The sequence below is a fragment of the Clarias gariepinus genome, chromosome 3, assembly GCF_024256425.1.
Source record: "Clarias gariepinus isolate MV-2021 ecotype Netherlands chromosome 3, CGAR_prim_01v2, whole genome shotgun sequence".
NCBI classification, from domain to species: Eukaryota; Metazoa; Chordata; class Actinopteri; order Siluriformes; family Clariidae; genus Clarias; species Clarias gariepinus.
In genome coordinates this window covers 29,432,205-29,452,662 of record NC_071102.1, presented here as the reverse complement: position 1 = coordinate 29,452,662, position 20,458 = coordinate 29,432,205, and the positions used below count along the sequence as shown (strand labels likewise).

Below are 20,458 nucleotides of genomic sequence, written 5' to 3'. Positions count from 1 at the left end.
TGGTCTTGACTAATTTTGACAATTGAACAGACTATTGTGCATGTAATGACTTATACAATGAAATGATGCTGACACATTTTGGAGAGAACAACCATTAGACTGAGAATTAACAATCAGTTTAGATCAACAAGATTTATTCACTTGGAAATTGTGCTAAATGTAGGCTATCTGTAGTTAATCATTTGCAAAGATGTACTTAGACAATTGCAATTTGATGAAATAAATGAGAAATTCAATTCTGTTGTGAACAATTGCCAAGTGGTTTGGAGGTTTGTCCATGTTGTTTTAAAAATGTAATTTTTGTTTCAAGGAATGAGCCAAACCAATGGAGAAAAACTGTAAACTAAAGTAAGCAAATTAGTAATTGGCTATGAGTTAACAGGCATTATTGATTAGACTATATTTAATATATTTTGTTAGATTATCATTCATTCATTCATCTTCTATACCGCTTATCCTGGGTACAGGGGCCTGGAGCCTATCCCAGAAGACCTTTGGCAAAGCCCAGATGCCAAGCCATCACAGGGCAACCACACACACAGCCTAGATGATGATGATGTTGACGACGTTGATAAGATAAGATAAGATAAGATAAGATAAGATATACCTTTATTAACCCCACAGTGGGGAGATTTCTATGTTACAGCAGCAAAGAACAACGTGCACACATAAAGTAGTGACAGTTCTATGTATAAACACAAAAAAGAGAAAAATAGACATTATTTAAAATAAATATTTATACACAGTATAAATACAAAAGAAGAAAAAAAAAGCATACAGTATTTACACTTTTAATCACATCAAATTGCACTAGGTCTTACAATATTGCACAGTTAAAAGATGGTGTTGCACAGTTACTATTGCACAAAAAAAATCAATATATTGTAACTATATCATGAGATAATATAGCTATATTTAGGATATTGTAAAAAAAATAAAGTATTGCACTAACAGTATATCACAGTAATAATGACAGTATGTGGTGAGTGGTTCACTGGCAGCAGCTTTGATTGTACAGTCTAATAGCAATAAAATAGAGAAAAGACCTTCGATATCGCTTCTTCAGACACTTACAGTATATAGGACATAACAGTCTGTCACTAAAGGAGCTGCCCAGAGATGAAACTGTTTTATACAGGGGGTGAGAGTCCTTCCCCAGTAGTGATGACGATGATGATGATGTCTTTAAACTGTGGGGGACACTGACCTGGAGGTGGAATAATAATAATAATAATAATAATAATAATCTTGTTTGTTTGTTATATACCGGTAATGTGTATGTATAAGCTGAAATGCACTAATGATAGATAGATAGATAGATAGATAGATAGATAGATTGACTTGTGGACACTCAGGGAACCAATAGGGGTATGTGTCTCAGTTGCAGGCTTTTGACAATGGAACAGTCGCTATGCTGCTGCACCTCTCGCTCTCTCTCTCTTTCTTTCTCTCTCTCTCCTCAGCTGCGTACACGTCCTCCAGTCTCTCTTATGAACGATAGCCGTTAACTCCTCTGCGTTTCCACCATGCCCGGCCGCCCGGGTTTATTCTCGACCCTGCTCTTCCTCCTGCAGCACTGTACGTGTGTTTACACGGCAGCCGTGGAGTTGCGCTCCGATGCCAGTCTCCTCACATCACCAGCCTCGTTTTCTCACACACTCGCCTCATCCAGCCCCAAGCGCTTCTCAAGACCAAGCAAAGGCTCCGTGGAGCCCCACGAGTACATGCTTTCCATCTACAAGACTTTTTCGGCTGCCGAGAAACTGGGACTGAACGCGAGTTTTTTTCGTTCTTCTAAAGCCGCAAACACTATCACGAGTTTTGTGGATCATGGACAAGGTAAGTCTGTCTGGCTGAAATGTTTTTGCTTTTAGCATCTTTTTAAATAATAGGGTAATATCTTGTTTTGTCAATTATCAGCAGCATGAAGAAGACGTTTTTTAGTGGCTCTTTGGATAAATTTTTATAACTAAAAAACCTTTGGGCAAGCCATAGAGAACTCCTTAGGGTTCTAGAATAATCCTTAGAGTGTACAGGTGCACATGAATGTTGGACCAAGATGTAAGCATTACTTTGGATATATTTTTAACGGAGTAAGTAGTTTATAATGCAGTTGATGTGTTTAATTGTTCTAGAATTATTTATTACCGTTAGTGCAGAATTGTCAAAGATTAATTGTTTTCTGAAGGGTTTTTACCTCATGCCTTATCATGAGTTGTTGTTTTTTTCCCAACTCTGTCACATCTCCTTATACTTTTATATGGACACATTTAGAGGAAAAATGTATATTCTCTTAAGCATCCCTCTAGTTGAATCCATAGAAATTCTATAAAGAATTCTACAGTAAAGTGTTTCTCCATCACAAAACTTTGTAAGAAGCTAAACACAGTCTATTATACATAGAACATCTGGAGCATCTGTCAAAGAATATTTTTACTAGACCCGGATTTCTGGAAATCTGCTCATGGACCAGATCTGCTGCTTAAAGCTTTACGCAAATAAAAATGCAAATAAAACATAATTGAATGGGTTTTATTTGAGTTGTTTATCTCTGCTTTCTCTTTTAGATGACTCTCTGAACTCTCCACTGTGGGCACAGAAGTATCTGTTTGATATTTCAACCCTTTCTGATAAAGTTGAGCTGCTGGGTGCTGAACTAAGAATTTACACGAAAATCTCTGGGCACTTCCCGACATCTGATGCAGGTCCCATGGAGATTCAGCTTCTGTCCTGCCAGACTCACAGACTTCTGGATTCCAAAATCTTAGATTTACAGAACTTTCGAAAAGCAAGATGGGAGGTTCTAGATGTGTGGAAACTTTTTGCAGAACGTGGTTTGCATACACAAGGGAACTTCTTCTGTCTGGAACTCAAGGTTTCCCTTGACAATCCTGAGAGGGAAATCGACTTACGGCGTCTTGGATTTCACAGATATGGGCGTCCACAGCAGAAGAAAGCCATATTGGTGGTGTTCACTAAGTCAAAAAAGAGGCATAGCTTATACTATGAGAAAAAAAAAAAGATTAAATTGGGCCCTGACCATGGTGTAAAAGAGAAGGTAAAACCCCAGCGGAAGCGACGGACAACATTAAATAACCGTCATGGCAAACGGCAGGGTAGAAAGTCTAAGTCTAGATGCAGCAAGAGGCCACTTCATGTCAATTTTAAAGAACTGGGATGGGATGACTGGATCATCGCTCCTCTGGATTATGAGGCATACCATTGTGAGGGTATCTGTGACTTTCCACTTCGATCTCACTTGGAGCCTACTAATCATGCCATCATACAGACTTTGATAAACTCTATGAACCCCAGCAACATGCCACCTAGCTGCTGTGTGCCTTCCAAACTTAGCCCTATTAGCATCTTGTACATTGATGCTGGCAATAATGTAGTGTACAAACAATATGAGGACATGGTGGTAGAGTCATGTGGTTGCAGGTGACTAGAGATGTTCCTCAAAAGAGTAAAAATTGCTGGTCAAGTCTTTATGATAAATTATTGGAGGATTTAAACATTGGAGCTGAGAGAGATTTCGTAGAACAGTCATCATAAGCCAGAATTCCTTAATAAAAGTTAATGATGAAAATGTGAGATTTAGCCTGAAGACATTATTATATCGTATTTTGGGTTGTAGTCTTTTCATTTTTAAGGTAATTCCATTTCCTCATACATAAAAATCCAATTCAAGATAATATACTTATTAAAATGCCTTAATATAGCTATAGCATTTCCCATGGCTATATCGATAAAGCATATTGTAAGTAATTTGTACAGTTTGATTTTACATTTTAATTTATACTCTATTCCATTAAATTATTTTAACCAATTTTATATATGTACTTTTGTAGATTGAAGTTATATATCTACCTCATTAAAGAACTTGGATTTTTAACTCTTCTTAGTTATATGAATGTGAGGAAGATTTATTTTAATGTCTCTGTAAATACTAATGCCAAATGTCCACAGCTTTATTCTTCTAATAAAACACTGTTTAAAACATGTTTATTAATACAGCCAGTTTGGTTTATTATTTGGTTTATTTTTATATGTGATAAATATAATAGCTCCATATCTAACATAATAACAAAACATAATGGATTGTGCTGTTAGGGAAATATTCCAAAACATAGTGGCATGATGTGTTACCACTCTAAAAGGGATTTTCTTTTTGTCTATAACTCCATGTGCTTAATTAATCTTATAAAACCAAAATTAACTAATAATTACCATAATCTTAATTTATTAATAAATGTCATTAAATGTACATGATTATTATTACCTTTACTGTTACAGAACCATCCCTACTACCAGTTTGGTTCTGTTAAAACTTATGCTACAGCACCTATTAAAAAGAAGCTGTTTCCTTTTAGTCTTTTCCTTGAAGCTTGGTTGAATGACATTTGACTTTTTTGCTGTCAAAATGTTCTGGCAAAGTTAATTTGGCAACATAATGAATGTTGGAACACTTTTATTTTATTGTTTTGAAACTTAAAAATACTTTTTGAACAAATGTTGAGAACATGTTAACCCAATGACCTCTAATACAATGTTCTAAATATGGCTTTAAATCAAGTCTTGCTTAGAGCACCTAAAGCAACTAAAATGCTCATCCTGCTGATAGTGTTTCCCCCCCTTTCATTTGACAACAAAGCTGATGGCCAAAGCAAGACTCAAACCCCACTCTTAGTGTTGACTACACTGAAAGCTTATCACATATCATGCATATCACACAACATGCATCTGCTGCTGAGGGTAGTGAATGCAAATATATTGCTTTATCAAACAAGGAGCTCCACAAAATAACTTATCCAAGTAAAAAAAAAAAAAATACTAGGCAACTGCACTTTAACAAATTATTAAATCAGATCACAGCCAAAAGAAAAACTAATATGGGCAGTTTGAGTATGTCAAAGATTTAAAGGTATGCACCGTTCTGTGAAAAAGGATGTTTTGTAGCCTGGATGTTGCGCAAACACCATATTACATAAGAATTTTTGTTGGATACTGCAATGTACATTCAACGTATAAGTGTGGCATACCAACTGTAAATCCTGTGCAATCTCAGTCACTGATAAACCTTCATGTGGTTTTAATAACTTTTGCTTCACTTTTATTTTAGAGGCTCTTTTGCCTCTTGCTGTTGTTATCCCTAGCACAGGTTTTGTTGCATTTGGTGTGATGTGCTTCATCGTTTTAAAAACGTTAGGCACCATAAACGTACAGTGCTAGCCAAAAGAATTGAGACAAAACCTAATGTTTTAATGACATTTACTTTATATAATGACAATCAAAATACTAAAAAAAATAATTATGGTATGCAGTGAAATTGCTATACAATTAATATTTAGTATCAAGTCTTTTATTATTTAAAACCTGCTGGATCCTGCTGGGAATTGAGTCAAAAAGATTCTGCAGTACTCTGATGTCACTCGCTCAATCCATGCCTGCTTGCTTGCTTCCCGAAGATTACTGTATTTACAGAAGACAATTTATTGCCTGCTACTACCTTCTTCACTATTGTCCAACAGTTTTCTGTTGGGTTTAGGCCTGGAGAGGACCCAGGCCATGGTTTATGAAGCTGAATACTATTGTCTCGTAGCCAGTTTACACTAGTTTTCAGTTAATTACTGTATCACAACTCTTTTGCCAGATAGGTTGGAACTAATTAGTGACATCACCTGTTTTGTATATAAGGAGAATATCTACATGGCATATGTTGTCTTAATACTTTTGGCAACCACTGTATATGTGATTGGATATTGTGTGAACATACAATTAGCTGGATGAATCCGAAGTATTCAAGAAGTAAAAGTTGGCATTCTATTTTTGTTAAGCTTGCATTTGCAACAGCATGTTAAGGTCATCTGTTTTATGTAATCCCAATGCAATTTTATTGAAGTAATTTTATCTTTGAAAAACAGCGATAAAACTATATAATAACATTATTCAAAGTTAAGGTTTATTTCTGCTGGGTAATAAAATGGAAAAATGCCACTTGTCATCTTACCAAGGAACCAGAAAGCACAAAGTCTTTATCCTAAATGATGAAACTGATGCCACCTTCTATAAATATATAAATGCTTCCTTGCAGAAAACCTCACTATGAAAACAATGTTATTTTCCCTTCTCTTTTTCAGCAAAGTTTTTCCATTGTATTTCTATCATTAGATTTGGTAGATCATCCTCTAGTTCCTGTGAACAAATTGTTACTATAGAAACTAAAAATAACACTTTAAAATAAACCAGACTTGTTAATCAACTTCTTCTAACCAATCAATTTGAAATTCAGTGTTACAACTGGTGAGGACAGTAGATACAATAGTAAACGTATTGGTTGCATCTACAGTAGCAACTCCTTTAAATATTCTACAACTAGATCCATTTACCATACAAAGAATTATTGAGAAACCATGTCTATTTATCTAATTTATAATCAAGTATTGATAGTTGATGTTGTAATCTGACTTCTCCTAAAGATGAGTTGATTAGTTGATAAGTTGCCTCTGTAGAACTCCATTAATCACTGTGATAAGATCAATACTAAGATATGCAACTCATTACTATTGATATACTTTTTTGGTCAACTGACTAACTGTAAAAAGGATGAGGAAACTTAATCAGAAAGTAGGCAGAAGATTTTCTTGTACTAGGATAAAAGTACGAGATGTAATACGAAAGGCAAATTTCAGTGTTTAGGAAAGGTGAAAAAGGGGTCAACGGATACTTAGTGCCACGTTCCTTGGGTGGCCTGGGTGTGTGAATGACCAATGGTGTGTAAATTCTCTCTCTCTCTCTCTCGCTCTCTTTCTATGTATGTACCTTTCTGTCCCTCAGACACACACAGATTGGCAAAGAGTGGACAGATGCACAGGGGTTGACCCCCAATGCCCAAGGTTTTATTCATTCTCTGTCTGGGATAAGACAAAGCAAGCAAACGATGCTACTTTCAGATTAGGCTTGCCTAAGGTCAGAGGTCGAGTGTCCCTTTGTGCCTAGCCTCTGTGAGAATTTCAAAGGTACACATACGGTAAAGAAAGAGGAAGCAATACACACAGCTAGAGATAAAGAAAAGGAATGTGTGTGACATTGCTGGAATGGCCCTGGTCGTTCTGATACTATGTTACTCCATGCACTACCTAAGAAGATAAGAAAATACAAGCAACTGTACAATAATGCTGATTCACAACAATAGATTTAAGTTTGCCTCTATGGCACATCCAGACCAGTAAATTCAATTTCTACATTGTTAAAGATTTTTTAGTTTGCAGGTTGTGATCTAAGATTGCATATTGCAACATGCTCCTTAGTGGTCAATGTAGTGCCGTTGCAACAATTCTATATTACAGGAACAGTTACAAATATGATACTAAAAATTGGAAATGGTCAAAGAAACCGTAAAAATATGTTAATTACCAAAAGCTCACTTTGAATAATGTTTCAGTTTCTAAGCAGTTTACAATTTACAAGATGATCCCATTAGAAACTTGGATACATTTTAAAACATACTATGTGACAGCATGCTCTTTGTGTCAGAATATACAGGTACAACAGTTTATTTACTGCATTTATTAAGTTTTTATATTTCCTATAAATGAAGAGATGTCTGTGTTTTTCATGTAAAATTCCTCTTACGGTGAGATATTGAGCAATAAAACAATTTTAAAAAATGTAAACTTACATCAGCTATTGTTTCTCAGTTGTTTTTAAAAATTAAGTTACGATCAATCTTTTGGATTCACACATTTCCTACATGAAAAAAGTCAATAGCTTTTATGACAACAGTGCTGTTTGCTCAGATATCGCCACTTTTGTTCACTGCCCTGAAGATGTCTCTTTTTTGTCAGAGCGTCAAACATTAGTGACCCAGAAAACAAGCGATAAAATAGAGGGGTGAAAGGAGATTTGCAGAGTCAATACATGAGAGGAAAGTGTGCTGGTATGTTTATATAGCTGTAGGCCATAGTAGGACAGAGGCCCACTTAACTCCTGCTCACTAACTGCTGATTTAAGGTTAGCGGAAGGTGCACCGTAAAACTGTTTCAAATGAGACCAAAGTTATTCTGTTCCAGCTGGCATGGCCACCATTTAAAACACAGCAAAAGTCTTTACTGTAAATATACATACCGGGGGTTTCCACCCATAGTCCAAAGACATGCAAATTAGACTAATTCCCCGAATTGCCCATAGTGTGTGAATGGGTGTGTGAGTGTGTGTGTGTGTGTGTGTGTGTGTGTGTGTGTGTGTGTATGTGCCCTGCAGTGGATTGGCATTCTATCCAGGGTGTACCACGTTTCATGCCCTATGTCTCCAGCTCCAGGCTCCACACGACTCTGTACAGTACGTGGTATAGATGATGAAATTGAGTGAGGGAACAATGTTTATCAATGTTTGCCTTCATGACTTTCTTTATTAAAATTGCTTTAAATAAGAAAATTAACCAAATTGACTTGATATAAAGCTTGAAAAAAAATTTGTGTACTGTATGCATTACAGGAGTAACAATCCAATATAGTGTAGTGTATTAACAAACGTACTGCATTGTGTACACCAAAATTTAGAATAGTGATGCCTACAGTACAGTACTGTATGTCTTAGAGATGACGAACCAGAATTCAATATATTGACATGTAAGCTTTTTGGAGTTTGTCATTTTTTATAAAGAAACCACTGCAAATTTGGAGGAATTGGAATAAAATAACAATGGCTTTTGTTTTTTAAATGTTTTACAACATTTTACAAACAAATTGTCACACTTTTTTTAAGGGAAATTTTCAGGGGGAAAGATTCTTGTAGATCTTACTACATCTCTGTACCCTGGACAAAGCACATTTCAAAAACTCGCTCAAAGAACTAAAGACCTTGTCGCTTGCTGATCCTAATATTCACTGACTCAAATCAAAGAGACAGAAAAGGTGCTCTGCTGCAAAGTTGTTCAGGTCACAGCCATGCCAGCAGCTTTGCACTGTCTGTCAAGGGATAAAGCGATGTGGTGGTACGCAGATGTTCACGATAGTTAGCGCTGAGGAACATCTGGGTCTGGTTGTGGCAGGAGCAGCTCTGCTTGTTCTGGGTTTAACTAACTGTAGATTAGGTTCCTTAGCAGAGGACTGAACGTTGCTGCTAGACAGGTCTGACCTTTTTGCATGAGTTTTGACTGAATGTTAATAAGAGTTCTGGACTTCTTTCATACATTCGAGGTGAAGTTTGGATGACAGCAACCGTAGTCTTGCTTTATAGTCAGTTGGTGGTGGAAATGTAAAACATATGGGCAAGGTCTAGATTAAGTATGTTCTATTTTTGTAATTATAAGTGCATGGAAATAACCTTTTGATAGGGTGCATCAGTGTATTTGTACATCAAAAAGCAATGATAGTAGGTAACTCAGTAGATATTTTTCAAAGATCACGGGTTTGGATTTTAGGATTAATGACACACATGATGTCTGTCTGCTTGCAGGTTGGCCATCGTCAGAAACACAGAAATACTGTACTTACATATTGCCTGCATTTTTTTTTGGGGGGGGGGGCGTTGGGGGGTTGGGTGTTAATAAACTGTAAGCCATGATGATCAAAATAAAAAAATATAAACTTAAAATATATCAGTTTGTGTGTAATGATAACATATGAGTTTCACTTTTTGAATTAAATTTTTAAAAAATTAACTTTTCAATGATATTCTAATTTATTGAGATGCACCTGTATTTATTTGTGATAGTCTAAGATTAGACAATAGAATAGCATTTAAGATAGCAATGGTTTGTCCTATGTGATTGATTGATGTACAATTTACCACATATTCAGATCCAGCATGACATGACAAAGATAAAGCACTTTAATTACTTTAATAACATCACTTGCAACTTATAAAAACTTAGTGGGAGTTATTGCTGCATCTCCTATACGGTCCTGTCTTGCTTGATCCTATTCCCACATTAAAAAACTTCCTGGGAGGCCAGCATTTAGAACGTGAAGCAGGCAGTCTGATTATGGCTCTATGGAAATTTTCTACCTTAATGTAATAAAGCACTAATGAAACGCTGGGATAAGTGGCATTAGGGTAGCCGGGGATTATATAGAGAAATAAAGGTAGTTTTTACTCTCATAACTATGTGATATTATTCTGCGCAATCAAAAGTCCTGACCCTCGTAGAATGTTGCATACAAAATTTATCCAGTTACACACACACTATTATTATGGGAACATGGGGAAAATAAGAGGCTATATCGGAATGTTCTCAGAACACTCAGATTACAGAAAGCATTAATTGATTTATTCATTGATTTATTCATTCTCAGTTGTGGCTTCAACCTGGTCAGGGTTGATCTAGAGATGCAGGAATACACCCTGGATGTATGTTTTTAGCACCAGACAATCTAGTAGTAGGGCAATTTTGTGTAGCTTATCCAGTGCTTTTTTTTTTTTTTTTTTGGTTAGTAGAAATCCTAACAACCTGCAATAAATCTACTCTGTGTGGGAGAACATATGAGCTATGTGGTGGAAACAATAACTTTCGTGCCACTGTGCTACCACTGAAAACATTTTTGTTTATTTGATAAAATTAACTGAGAAAGTCTGCACTATAAATGAGAAGATTCTTTACACAACCACCATGAATGACCCAACTGTCCTCTGTGTAATGGATAAAAAATATCAGTGGTGCTACTTAGTAGTGTATCTTGTTTCTTAATTACACCAGTCATGAAAAATCGTATATGGTCCCTCAATGATAGTTTCTTACTCTAGGGACCACTTTATTGACCAGAGTGTTTCTTTGACATTAGCAATAGCCCTAAAGTATTTCTAATATTTATTATTAGGTCAAAAAGTCCACAAACAGATTTAAAGCATTAAAATGACAGAGAACTCTTTTTCTAACACGCCATTTTTCTGCCAACATATCAAGATCTTAATGGATCAGCATTTAAAAAGACCAAAAAGTATGAAATATATCCAATCAAATAAATACAGTCATGCCTTTTCAAGCCCCATTAACCATTCACGTTCCAACTATTTCCCAAGGTTGCATGGTTCTCTGCCTCCTAACAATATCATGCTTTTAAGATTAGTTTCAAATGTGCTCACTAACACTACCACCCTCCAGCATACTCTGCTCACTGTTAAAACTTTTACATGCAATATATATAACCTGTTACAGAGGTGACATAGGGCGTTATGGCCAATAAAAATCAGCAGAGTGTTTATTGATTGTGAAGCCCCTGGTCTTTTGAGGGAAACTGAAAACCTGTCTTGCTCTTAAGAGACAGGCATGATTTGAATCCCGTGTGAGAAAGACGGAAATGTGCTTTGACACTAACAGGCTGGAAAAGGAAGTTTCTCCAGCTACGTTAAAGATGAAAAGCAAGGTTGGGAATATAATTATTGGAGTCATATTTACTGCAAGCAATATCAGATCCCACTTCCCCCATTTTCCAAAGGCCCCATCAAATTCATGGCTTCATATAAGTTTCCACTTTGGTCACACTGTATAAATAAGAACATATTTTTATAACCCTAAGCATGAAGTCTCTTAACCTAATACAAATTAAAATATATTAAGGTACTGTATATATATGATGCTAAATTAGAAAAACTAGTCATGTCAGTGAGTATTTTTCTTTAAATTGTGTTTAGCTGGAAAAAAAGAAGCAAACAGATTTAAAGAGTATTTTTGCTATTATTTATTATTAGTAGTATTTGCAAATATACTAGTCAGACAAATAAATTAAAATAAAGTTTTTTGTCACTAAATACATTTTATGTAAAATTGTTTGCCTTAGAGTTAGCAATAATGATTAAAACATATGGTCTTAGTTACTGTGGAATATTTTTACTTATTTTTCAATTATTTAAAATTTCCAGATATCTCTTTCTATTATGAAGCTTCAAAAATAAAAAATTTAGGTTACAGGTTACAGTTTGAGACTTTTGGGTTCTGAACTTATTAAATCTCAAAACAACAACCTGACATTAAAAATTTTAGAGGAAAAGCATAATGTATAATAAATACATCACACCAAAGATAAGATTTTTGTTTCCTTTGACAAAAAATAAATAAATAAATAAATAAATAATAAACAAAAATAGGACTTTTGTCTAAAGTGACATGTATATATAAGACAATATACATTCATTAATTTTTAAAAACTATTATGTTTTATAATACTGTATGTGTAAAACTATTTTTCCAAAAGGCTAAATTCATGATGTAATTGTAGATTCACACACACCTGCACACAGACTGAAGGTATTTAGCATTGCTAGACTGAGAGCAACCTTTAAGCTAACCTTTCTAACCCCTAGGTGTTGATTGCTCTGGGATCTGATCCTGGATTTGGGAGCACATTCACATGGAGATTTAAACATCCATCTAAAAGCCACTCTAACAGGTCACTTGTAGGAGTCAGAAGGTCAATTGCCAAGCAGTGCCTAATGGTAGTAAATATCATCAGTCATCTTAACCATGGCCACAGTGGGACTCATGGCTCACGTTCAAAGGAATCTGAGGAATTTACAGGGTTAAAGCGGTGCTGTGAGGTTGCAGACACAGACGTTGCATTCTTGAAGTTGGAGACCATGTCACCTCTGAGTGTCAGTCACCATTAGTGAAAAGCCCTTTCATCACTGTGGCTATTAGCATATTAACTTTGTGAGAAATGGAAAGCTTTATAAATGTTTATTTTACCACTTCTGACAAGGGTTAAGCAAACTTTAGATAACTAGTTGATAAGTTTACCCTGGACAGCTATTAGGATGATAAAGTCCACACTACTTTTTAAAAACATGAGTCAAATGCTATTATTAAGTAAAGCGGGCACTTACTAACTTTACCTCATTTTGGAAGCTTTTTTTGTTGATATTTCTAAAGCTGTAAAGCAACTGAAGAAACAGCTGGTTTTCAGTTCTTCAATCATGTTCTCTATGTAACCACAACTTCTTCCATAAATGTCAAATCAAATTTAAATTGTATTTGTCACATACACAGGCATACACAGTACAATATGCAGTGAAATGCTTATACGACCGCCAGTGACCTTAAAAAATAAAAGCTTATCTAGTATGAAAATCTTTACCTCATAGTTACTCATGTTAGCAAGCTTAGCATGTCCTAATATGTCACTTGCTGGCCCCTAATATAATAGATAATAGAGACTGGTACCCAAGGGGATTTTGTCTTTTAAGGAACTTAACTGAACTCTTCCAGTGAGACTACAACACAACTTTGAACAGTTGATATTGAGACATGTCTGTTACTTATGCTCTGTAAAGCCTTCATAATGGCTCTAATTCGAGTTTTTAGTGATTTCTGAGGCTGGAGGCTTGCAGCGAGGTAAGTTTTGGTCCTGCTATCGTTGTTGTTGGTCTTTCAGCTGCTCCCAGCAAGGGGTCGCCACAGTGGAATAGCCAGTCCGCACTACAACTTGGCACAAGTTTTATACCGGATGCCCTTCCTGACGCAACCCCCCATTTTCTGGGCTTGTTGGGACCGGCACTGCATCCAGTGGCTGGGGTTTGGGCACTGGCTGGGAATCGAACCCGGACCTTCCGCATGGCAGACGAAACACCTACCGCTGAGCCACCAGTGCCCTTAAGTTTTGGTCTTGCTGTCCTGTGATGGATTTTGCAGGGGGAAAAAACTGTTGACTGTTTTTGTTGTTGTTGTTAAGTAATTACATATTTTAATATGTGTTATTTCATTTCCAGTATTCTTCAAGTATGTAGGAAATAAATTAGAGGACAAAAAATATTGCATGTGACAATTTAGCCTTTGCTCTCTTACACACTTTAAATCTCTCTCTCTCTCTCTCTCTCTCTTACTCTCTCTCCTCTCTATGCAAATCAAAATATAGACAGACAATTAGACAGACAGACAGACAGACAGACAGACAGATAGATAGATAGATAGATAGATAGATAGATAGATAGATAGATAGATAGATAGATAGATAGATGATCATGGAGTTTGCATGTTCTCCTTGTGCTTGGTAGGTTTCCTGCAGATTCTCTGGTGTCTTCCCACAGTCCAAGCATATGAAGGGTAGGCTAACTGGCATTTCAGAATTTCCCATAGGAGTTAGTGTCTAAGTGTATGTGTGCATGTGCCCTATGATGGATTGGCACCCCATTTTGTGCTCTGAGTCCCCTGGGATAGGCCTGAGGCCTCCCATGAACATGTACAGCATAAGCTGTATACAGAATGAGTGACTGAGTGAAAGTGATTTTATGATTCTGATGGTTTATTTGGACATTCCACAACCTTTCAATTTTAAGTGAAACTAACATTTTTATAATGTTTGTATAATCAGAATAAAACACTATGCTAAATATATATGAGAAAATAATCTGCAGCACACCACCCCAGCATGGATTAAATTAGCATTATAATAATACTTCCCAATATTTAATTCCCTCGACACATATCAAACAGATATTTTATGTATTTTTGTTGAATGTTCTAGTTAAGACCATTTAAAGCTGCATTCTACAGATTGATCCAGAAAAATAGTTCCATATTCCAAGATACAAGAGGTGTTTAATTTGTTGCACATAAGTCTGCGCTTGCTTACAACACATTTTCATTGGATGTTCTATGATCACCATCTGCAAGCAGGTCTTCTAACACTTACCTGGCTTCCTATCATTGCCAACAAGTTTTAAGAGCATACTGAGTGATGTAATCGTTTACCCTGAGTCCAAAGTCAACATTCAGCCCAACCTGTCAATCACCCGATCCACTCCATTGGCACTGAGGCCTGATTGGGCACAATTAACTCTTAGGAACAAATGACATCAATCCACCCTTGGATATCCATTGAGAGGGGACTGATTATTTACTTTAGCTGGACATGCTGATTTCATTTTTACTCCTTGAACTTCTCTGGGGAATTGGAAAGCAGAGGAAAGTATTTAGTATCAAACCAGAGCCTTCTGGCCTTTAATGGAGAAATATTCAGATAAAACATGGTCAGTGCAAGTACACAATCACAAACCTGTGCTCTGGTTTTAGCAGACATTACATACATTGTTGTTTTTCATTTAGGAACAAATATAGCCATGGGCCATGTAGGATTATGGTCTCAAGTCTGTTAACATCACAATACAATGAAGTCCAAGCAGCATGTTTAAATTATTATAGTCTGAGTCTTTACAGACTGTTTTGAGGATGAGGTGTCAGCTAATGTCCTATACGGCAAATATTACGTACTGTTCCCAATGAGGCACGTCAGGCACAAGAACTGGACAGCATCAGTATGTCATTTTAAATGAGGCTGCAAAACCAAGAGCTAGATCTTGCCAGTATCCAGGTCTAATAACTCACGTGTTAAATGTTTATATACCTAGAACTACAAATGGACTGTGAATGGGAAATACCTGAGATCTGTTCCCAGCCGAGCCCTTAGTCCGTGAATATCGTAGCAGGGACTATGAGACTATGCACTAGTGTGTCTCAGTTCAAGTCATGGCACCTAATCTGTCAGACTTTGAAAAAAGAGGATATATGATCTTTACACTAACAAGCTCTGGTCCTTGTCTCTACACTGGGCACCGAAGGGTAAAGAGGGTGTGGGTAGCCTAAAACATTAGCATTCACATAAAAGTATTACTGTTAAAGGGTATTTTACTGTTCAAACACATGAATGTCCCTGGTGACCAGCTGAAACAGAATTTGTTTTTTTTTTGTTTTTTTAAGTTTTTTTAATTATTTTTTGCTACAGAGAGATCCATAAAAACTGTTTGCAGTGTGTTTATAAATTCATAACTTAAGAATAAACAACCCAAAGCAACTTACTGTAAGTAACATTATTCATAAAGCCTATTACAGCATTTAGTAACTATTATGAAATTATTAATAAAGGAAGTATGATGTATCCTATAGTACTGTGTGTGCTCACGTGTATTGTACAAAAGGCAGATCCACCTTAAGCTTAAGATCAAACTCATTCACTTAAGCAACAGAGCTACCCTCTACACCACCATAAAATAACTCTCTAATATAGTACTACTAGCATTATACAAAGCAAAAAGGTATAGATGTAAATATCTTAATTTGAGATATTATAGTAACATACAACAAACAAATATAATCAACTGTAGCCATACTTTTTCTTCTATTTACATATTTCTGGTATTAATCATTGATTGACAGAGGCTTTGCTCTTTTGTTTTGCACAGATTGCCCTCCTCCTGGGCCACTGTGTCTTCAAAACAGACAACTGATGTGAGCTGTTCTTTTATTGTCTGCTTAACTTGCTCTTGGGTAATAATGCCCTGTTGTGTTATTCTGCCTGCTCGAATCTGAACCTGAGAGCACATCAAAGTGGCACACAGGAGCTGATGACAACGGGCCTCATGGGCATCGCTTTTATCATGTATGAAATGCCAAGATTGAGTTTCGCTAGGACAGGTGTCCCGCCAACACAGATAACACCTCTTAAGCACAGAGTCCCCAGAATCCTGTTGGCATTAATTCAGTAGTGTCTCAGGTGTAAAGAGAGAAGCTGTGATAAGCATACGAAGGGCCTGGGAGCTGGCTGAGCATTGCATAAGTACATACTTTAGAGGTTTGTTGGTTGTTGAACAACCATTACACCAACACAAGAACAAAAAAGACAATAATAAGGTAAAATGAAAGGCAAAATAATACATAAAGTAAGTAAGTGAACTAAAATCATGTATCTTTGGTCACATATATACAGTGATAAATGGTGAAAAAGTTGATTTCTTGAATTCGCACTGTTATTTAAGAGTTCCACAGTTACTATAGTAGACATTCTTTCCTAATTTTGTTCATTGGTCCAACTTCAAATGCATTTAAAAACTTGTACAAGATTAGTAACACTAGAAAGTCTAACTGCTTCTCTCTGCCTTTTTAGACACAAATGATTCTAAAAAGTTAATCATTACTTTAATGTAATTACTGGCTCATTTGGATTCTATAGAAATTAACATAGATACCAGATAGGTAATCTTCTCATCACAGCACCCCTAAACCTACCTGGATTATAACAATGACTGCACTTTCTTACACAGATTATTATTAGAGATTATATTATATACTGTATTATAGATTACACTATGAGATTAACACAATATCTCATGGTCTGTATTATTCCTCAAGGTTACTATGCTATTGTGGGACATTTCTTCCTACCACAACTTCATCCAACTTTTTTCTAATTTCATGTCGATTTTGGTATGACCTGTCCCATGTATTTTATCATATATTTGTTGGAACTCATTATACACTGTTATGTATCAGCACTTTGCCATTTCTATGCCTGTATTTCCTTGAAAAGTATAAAAGTTATATGATGGAACACCAATAAGACCTACATGACTTCACACTCACAGTACATCCAGTAGCATACCAATGTACTTTATCAAGACAAATGACATCGAACAAAGATCTCGTGAGCAAGTGGAATTTTTACTTCAAACATTTGTCCAAGCTAACTGAAAAATCCTGTGTGATCACCTCATCGAACATTCCTAAGGAGTAAGATAATAAGCCAGTTAGTCAAACAGTCTTAGATAAAGCAGAAGACTAGACTCTTGATTGTGGATGATTAAATATGTGAGTCATTTTAAAACATTTCAACCTTTTCTCAAGGGGAAAACACCAGGTTCTTGGACACTCTGGTTGTGCATGTGAGGGTGACAAGCTTTTTTTTTTGATTTATGGTGCTTATCTGAGGCTGCCAGTTCTCTCTGAAAGTACCCCTAACGAAAGGTTTGTTATAAAGGAATAGTGAGATATTTTTTTAAGAAATCTTAGAATATTGTTTTTACATTTAAAATAAATACAAATACAAGCCTCTCCTTTTAGTGCTCCAAAGCATGCCCCAAAAACAAATACATGTGCACATCTAAGACTTTTTAATTACATAAGATATGATTGACAGGCAGATAAAAACACTTTAAATACTGTTGGTCCATATTTCCTGTGTAAGAGAAATTGTTTCAAGGTCAAGTTTTTACTTAGATACACTGCAGCCTAAAAATATGCCATTTCAGAGTGATAATAATTTTGCAAAGAAAGCAACTAAGAAAATTTGAAATTACTGAAACTCTGTTAAAAAATCCTTTAACACATTATCCTTCAATACTAAACCATCAACTTTGTGGAAGAAACGTAGTCTGAGAAAAAACAACACTTGAATGCTTGGTGAAGTTTCATGGTAAAAAAGCAACAGTAAAAACAATAGCTATGTTTAATAGTGAAAGTAAGAGCATTTCCATACACACACAATGTAATGAGAAGTCACAGGACTGGGACTAAACACTTGTTTAGAAAACCACTTGTTATGAGGCTAATCTGAGAAAAGGCATTAATTCGTTAGTGAGAATAAATATTAGACAATGGAGCAACGGTGAAAGGTCATGATTTACCCTTTCAGAGCAATGGGGACATCAAGGTAAAAAGGGAAGTATAGATACCCAAACATTTAAAAATTTCTTTCAGGATCAATAAAGTATCTATCTATCTATCTATCTATCTATCTATCTATCTATCTATCTATCTATCTATCTATCTACAGAATCTATCTATCTATCTATCTATCTATCTATCTATCTATCTATCTACAGTATCTATCTATCTGTCTGTCTGTCTGTCTGTCTGTCTGAAAGCCATCACAGACTCACATACGTAGATGACAATACACTGAAGACAGTTAATTTAGACTGCCTAAAAACATGAACAAAATAATTCAAAACCATAATTTCTGATTTCATCTGCTGAAATTCTGTGAACAAGAACCTGATATCAATGTTTTCATTTTGTCACGTGTAAAAGTCAATTTTATGTTTTTTTTTGTGTAAAAACACAATAAATAATAAATATAATTTTATTATAATGGGTTTTAGTATTAGCAAGCAGTACTTCAGACAAATAACAACATATAACTTTTCTCCCATGCCATTAATTATTTATTGAAGCCAGAAATGTAAAAAAAAAAAAAAGAAAGAAATTAATTAGCAATGCTAAGTACCCCCTTAGTGCTTTAACAGGATTTAAGGGGGTAAGTTGCAGCCAGGCACTGCTAAACATCAGCCCTTGATTAACTGATCATCAACAAATGTGCAGACCTCTACAAAAGCAGACGTTTTGGCAGTCTGCTGGTCTGGAGCGTTCAGGTGTGTTTATCACAATGCCAAGAAGGAAATACATAAGCAATGGTCTTAGAGAAGCACTTGTTGCTGAACATCTGTCTGGAAAGGGTTATAAAATCATTTCCAAATAATTTGGAGTTTAACATTCTACAGTGAGAAAGATAATTCAAAAGTGAAAGGCATTCAAGACGGTTGGCAATCTCCCAGGATTAGACGTCCCAGCACATTCACCCCAAGGTCAGACAGTGCAATGTTCAGAAGAAATACACAAAAACAAGAACTACATCTCAGACATTACAGGCCATACTGAGCATATTAAGTGTAAAAGTCAATGACAGCACAATTAGAAGAAGATTGAACAAGTACAGTTTGCTTGAAAGAGTTGCAAGGAGAACACTCTTCTGTCTAAAAACAACGTAGAAGCATGACTGAGGTTCTCGAAACTGCATCTGAACTCATCACGGGGCTTCTGGAACAATGTCGTCCTCACAGATAAGACCAAAGTGGAGTTGTTTGATCTTAATGCACGATGCACAAAACAGTGGTGAAAACCAACAGGATTTCAGCAGAAACACCTCATAACTACTGTGATTTGGGCTTATTTTGAACCGACAGGAACTGGGCACCTTGCAGTCATTGATTCAATCATGAATTCCTCTGTATTCCAGATTTTTCTAGAGGCAATTGTGAGGCCATCTGTCTGACTGCTAAAACTTAGTCTAAATTTAGTAATGCAACAGGACAATTATCTGAAGTAAACCCGTAATCTTCTTCAGAATGACTGCAAAAATAAAAGAATCAAGGTTTTGGCCTAGTCAAAGTCCAGACCCCAGTCCAACTAAAACTTTATGGCAGGATCAAAACAGAGCTGTGCATAAGCAAATGGCCAAAAACTAAATATGAATTAAATGAGGCAATCTTTTAAACAAGAATGGACCAAACAAATGTGAGTCATACAGGAAACGATTACTTCATTGAAGCTGTTGAATCATTGAGGGTACTTACTACTGCCCACTCTATCTTTTTTTACCTTTTCGGCTTTGTTTTGGTTAAATAAATAATGGTACGATTAAAAAAATTATATTTTGTTTGTCTGAGGTTGTATTTGGCTAATACTAAGACCCACTATAATCAGATGATTTTGTTTTTACCAAAAAAACAAAATGTGTAACTTTTACAAATGATGTTAAATGATTTCATATTCATAAGGATTTTTTAAATTACTACACATTGTAAAGCTTCCGATTCTGTTGCTTTCTATTCACCCCAGAGTATGTCCACTTGCAACTTTGCTGCACTTTATGCTTTTATATTTTATTGAAAAACTATGCCTCATTTGTGTTGT

General features: G+C 35.8%; 1 protein-coding gene across 1 annotated transcript; it reads left to right on the top strand.

The window, feature by feature from the left end:
• Positions 1-1,526: 1,526 nt before the first annotated feature.
• On the top strand, positions 1,527-3,532 carry gdf6b (growth differentiation factor 6b). Its single transcript, XM_053493143.1, has 2 exons — positions 1,527-1,839; positions 2,568-3,532. The coding sequence occupies exons 1-2, from the start codon at positions 1,527-1,529 to the stop codon at positions 3,443-3,445; spliced, it is 1,191 nt and encodes a 396-aa protein (XP_053349118.1). The 3' UTR covers positions 3,446-3,532.
• The last annotated feature ends 16,926 nt before the right edge of the window (positions 3,533-20,458 follow it).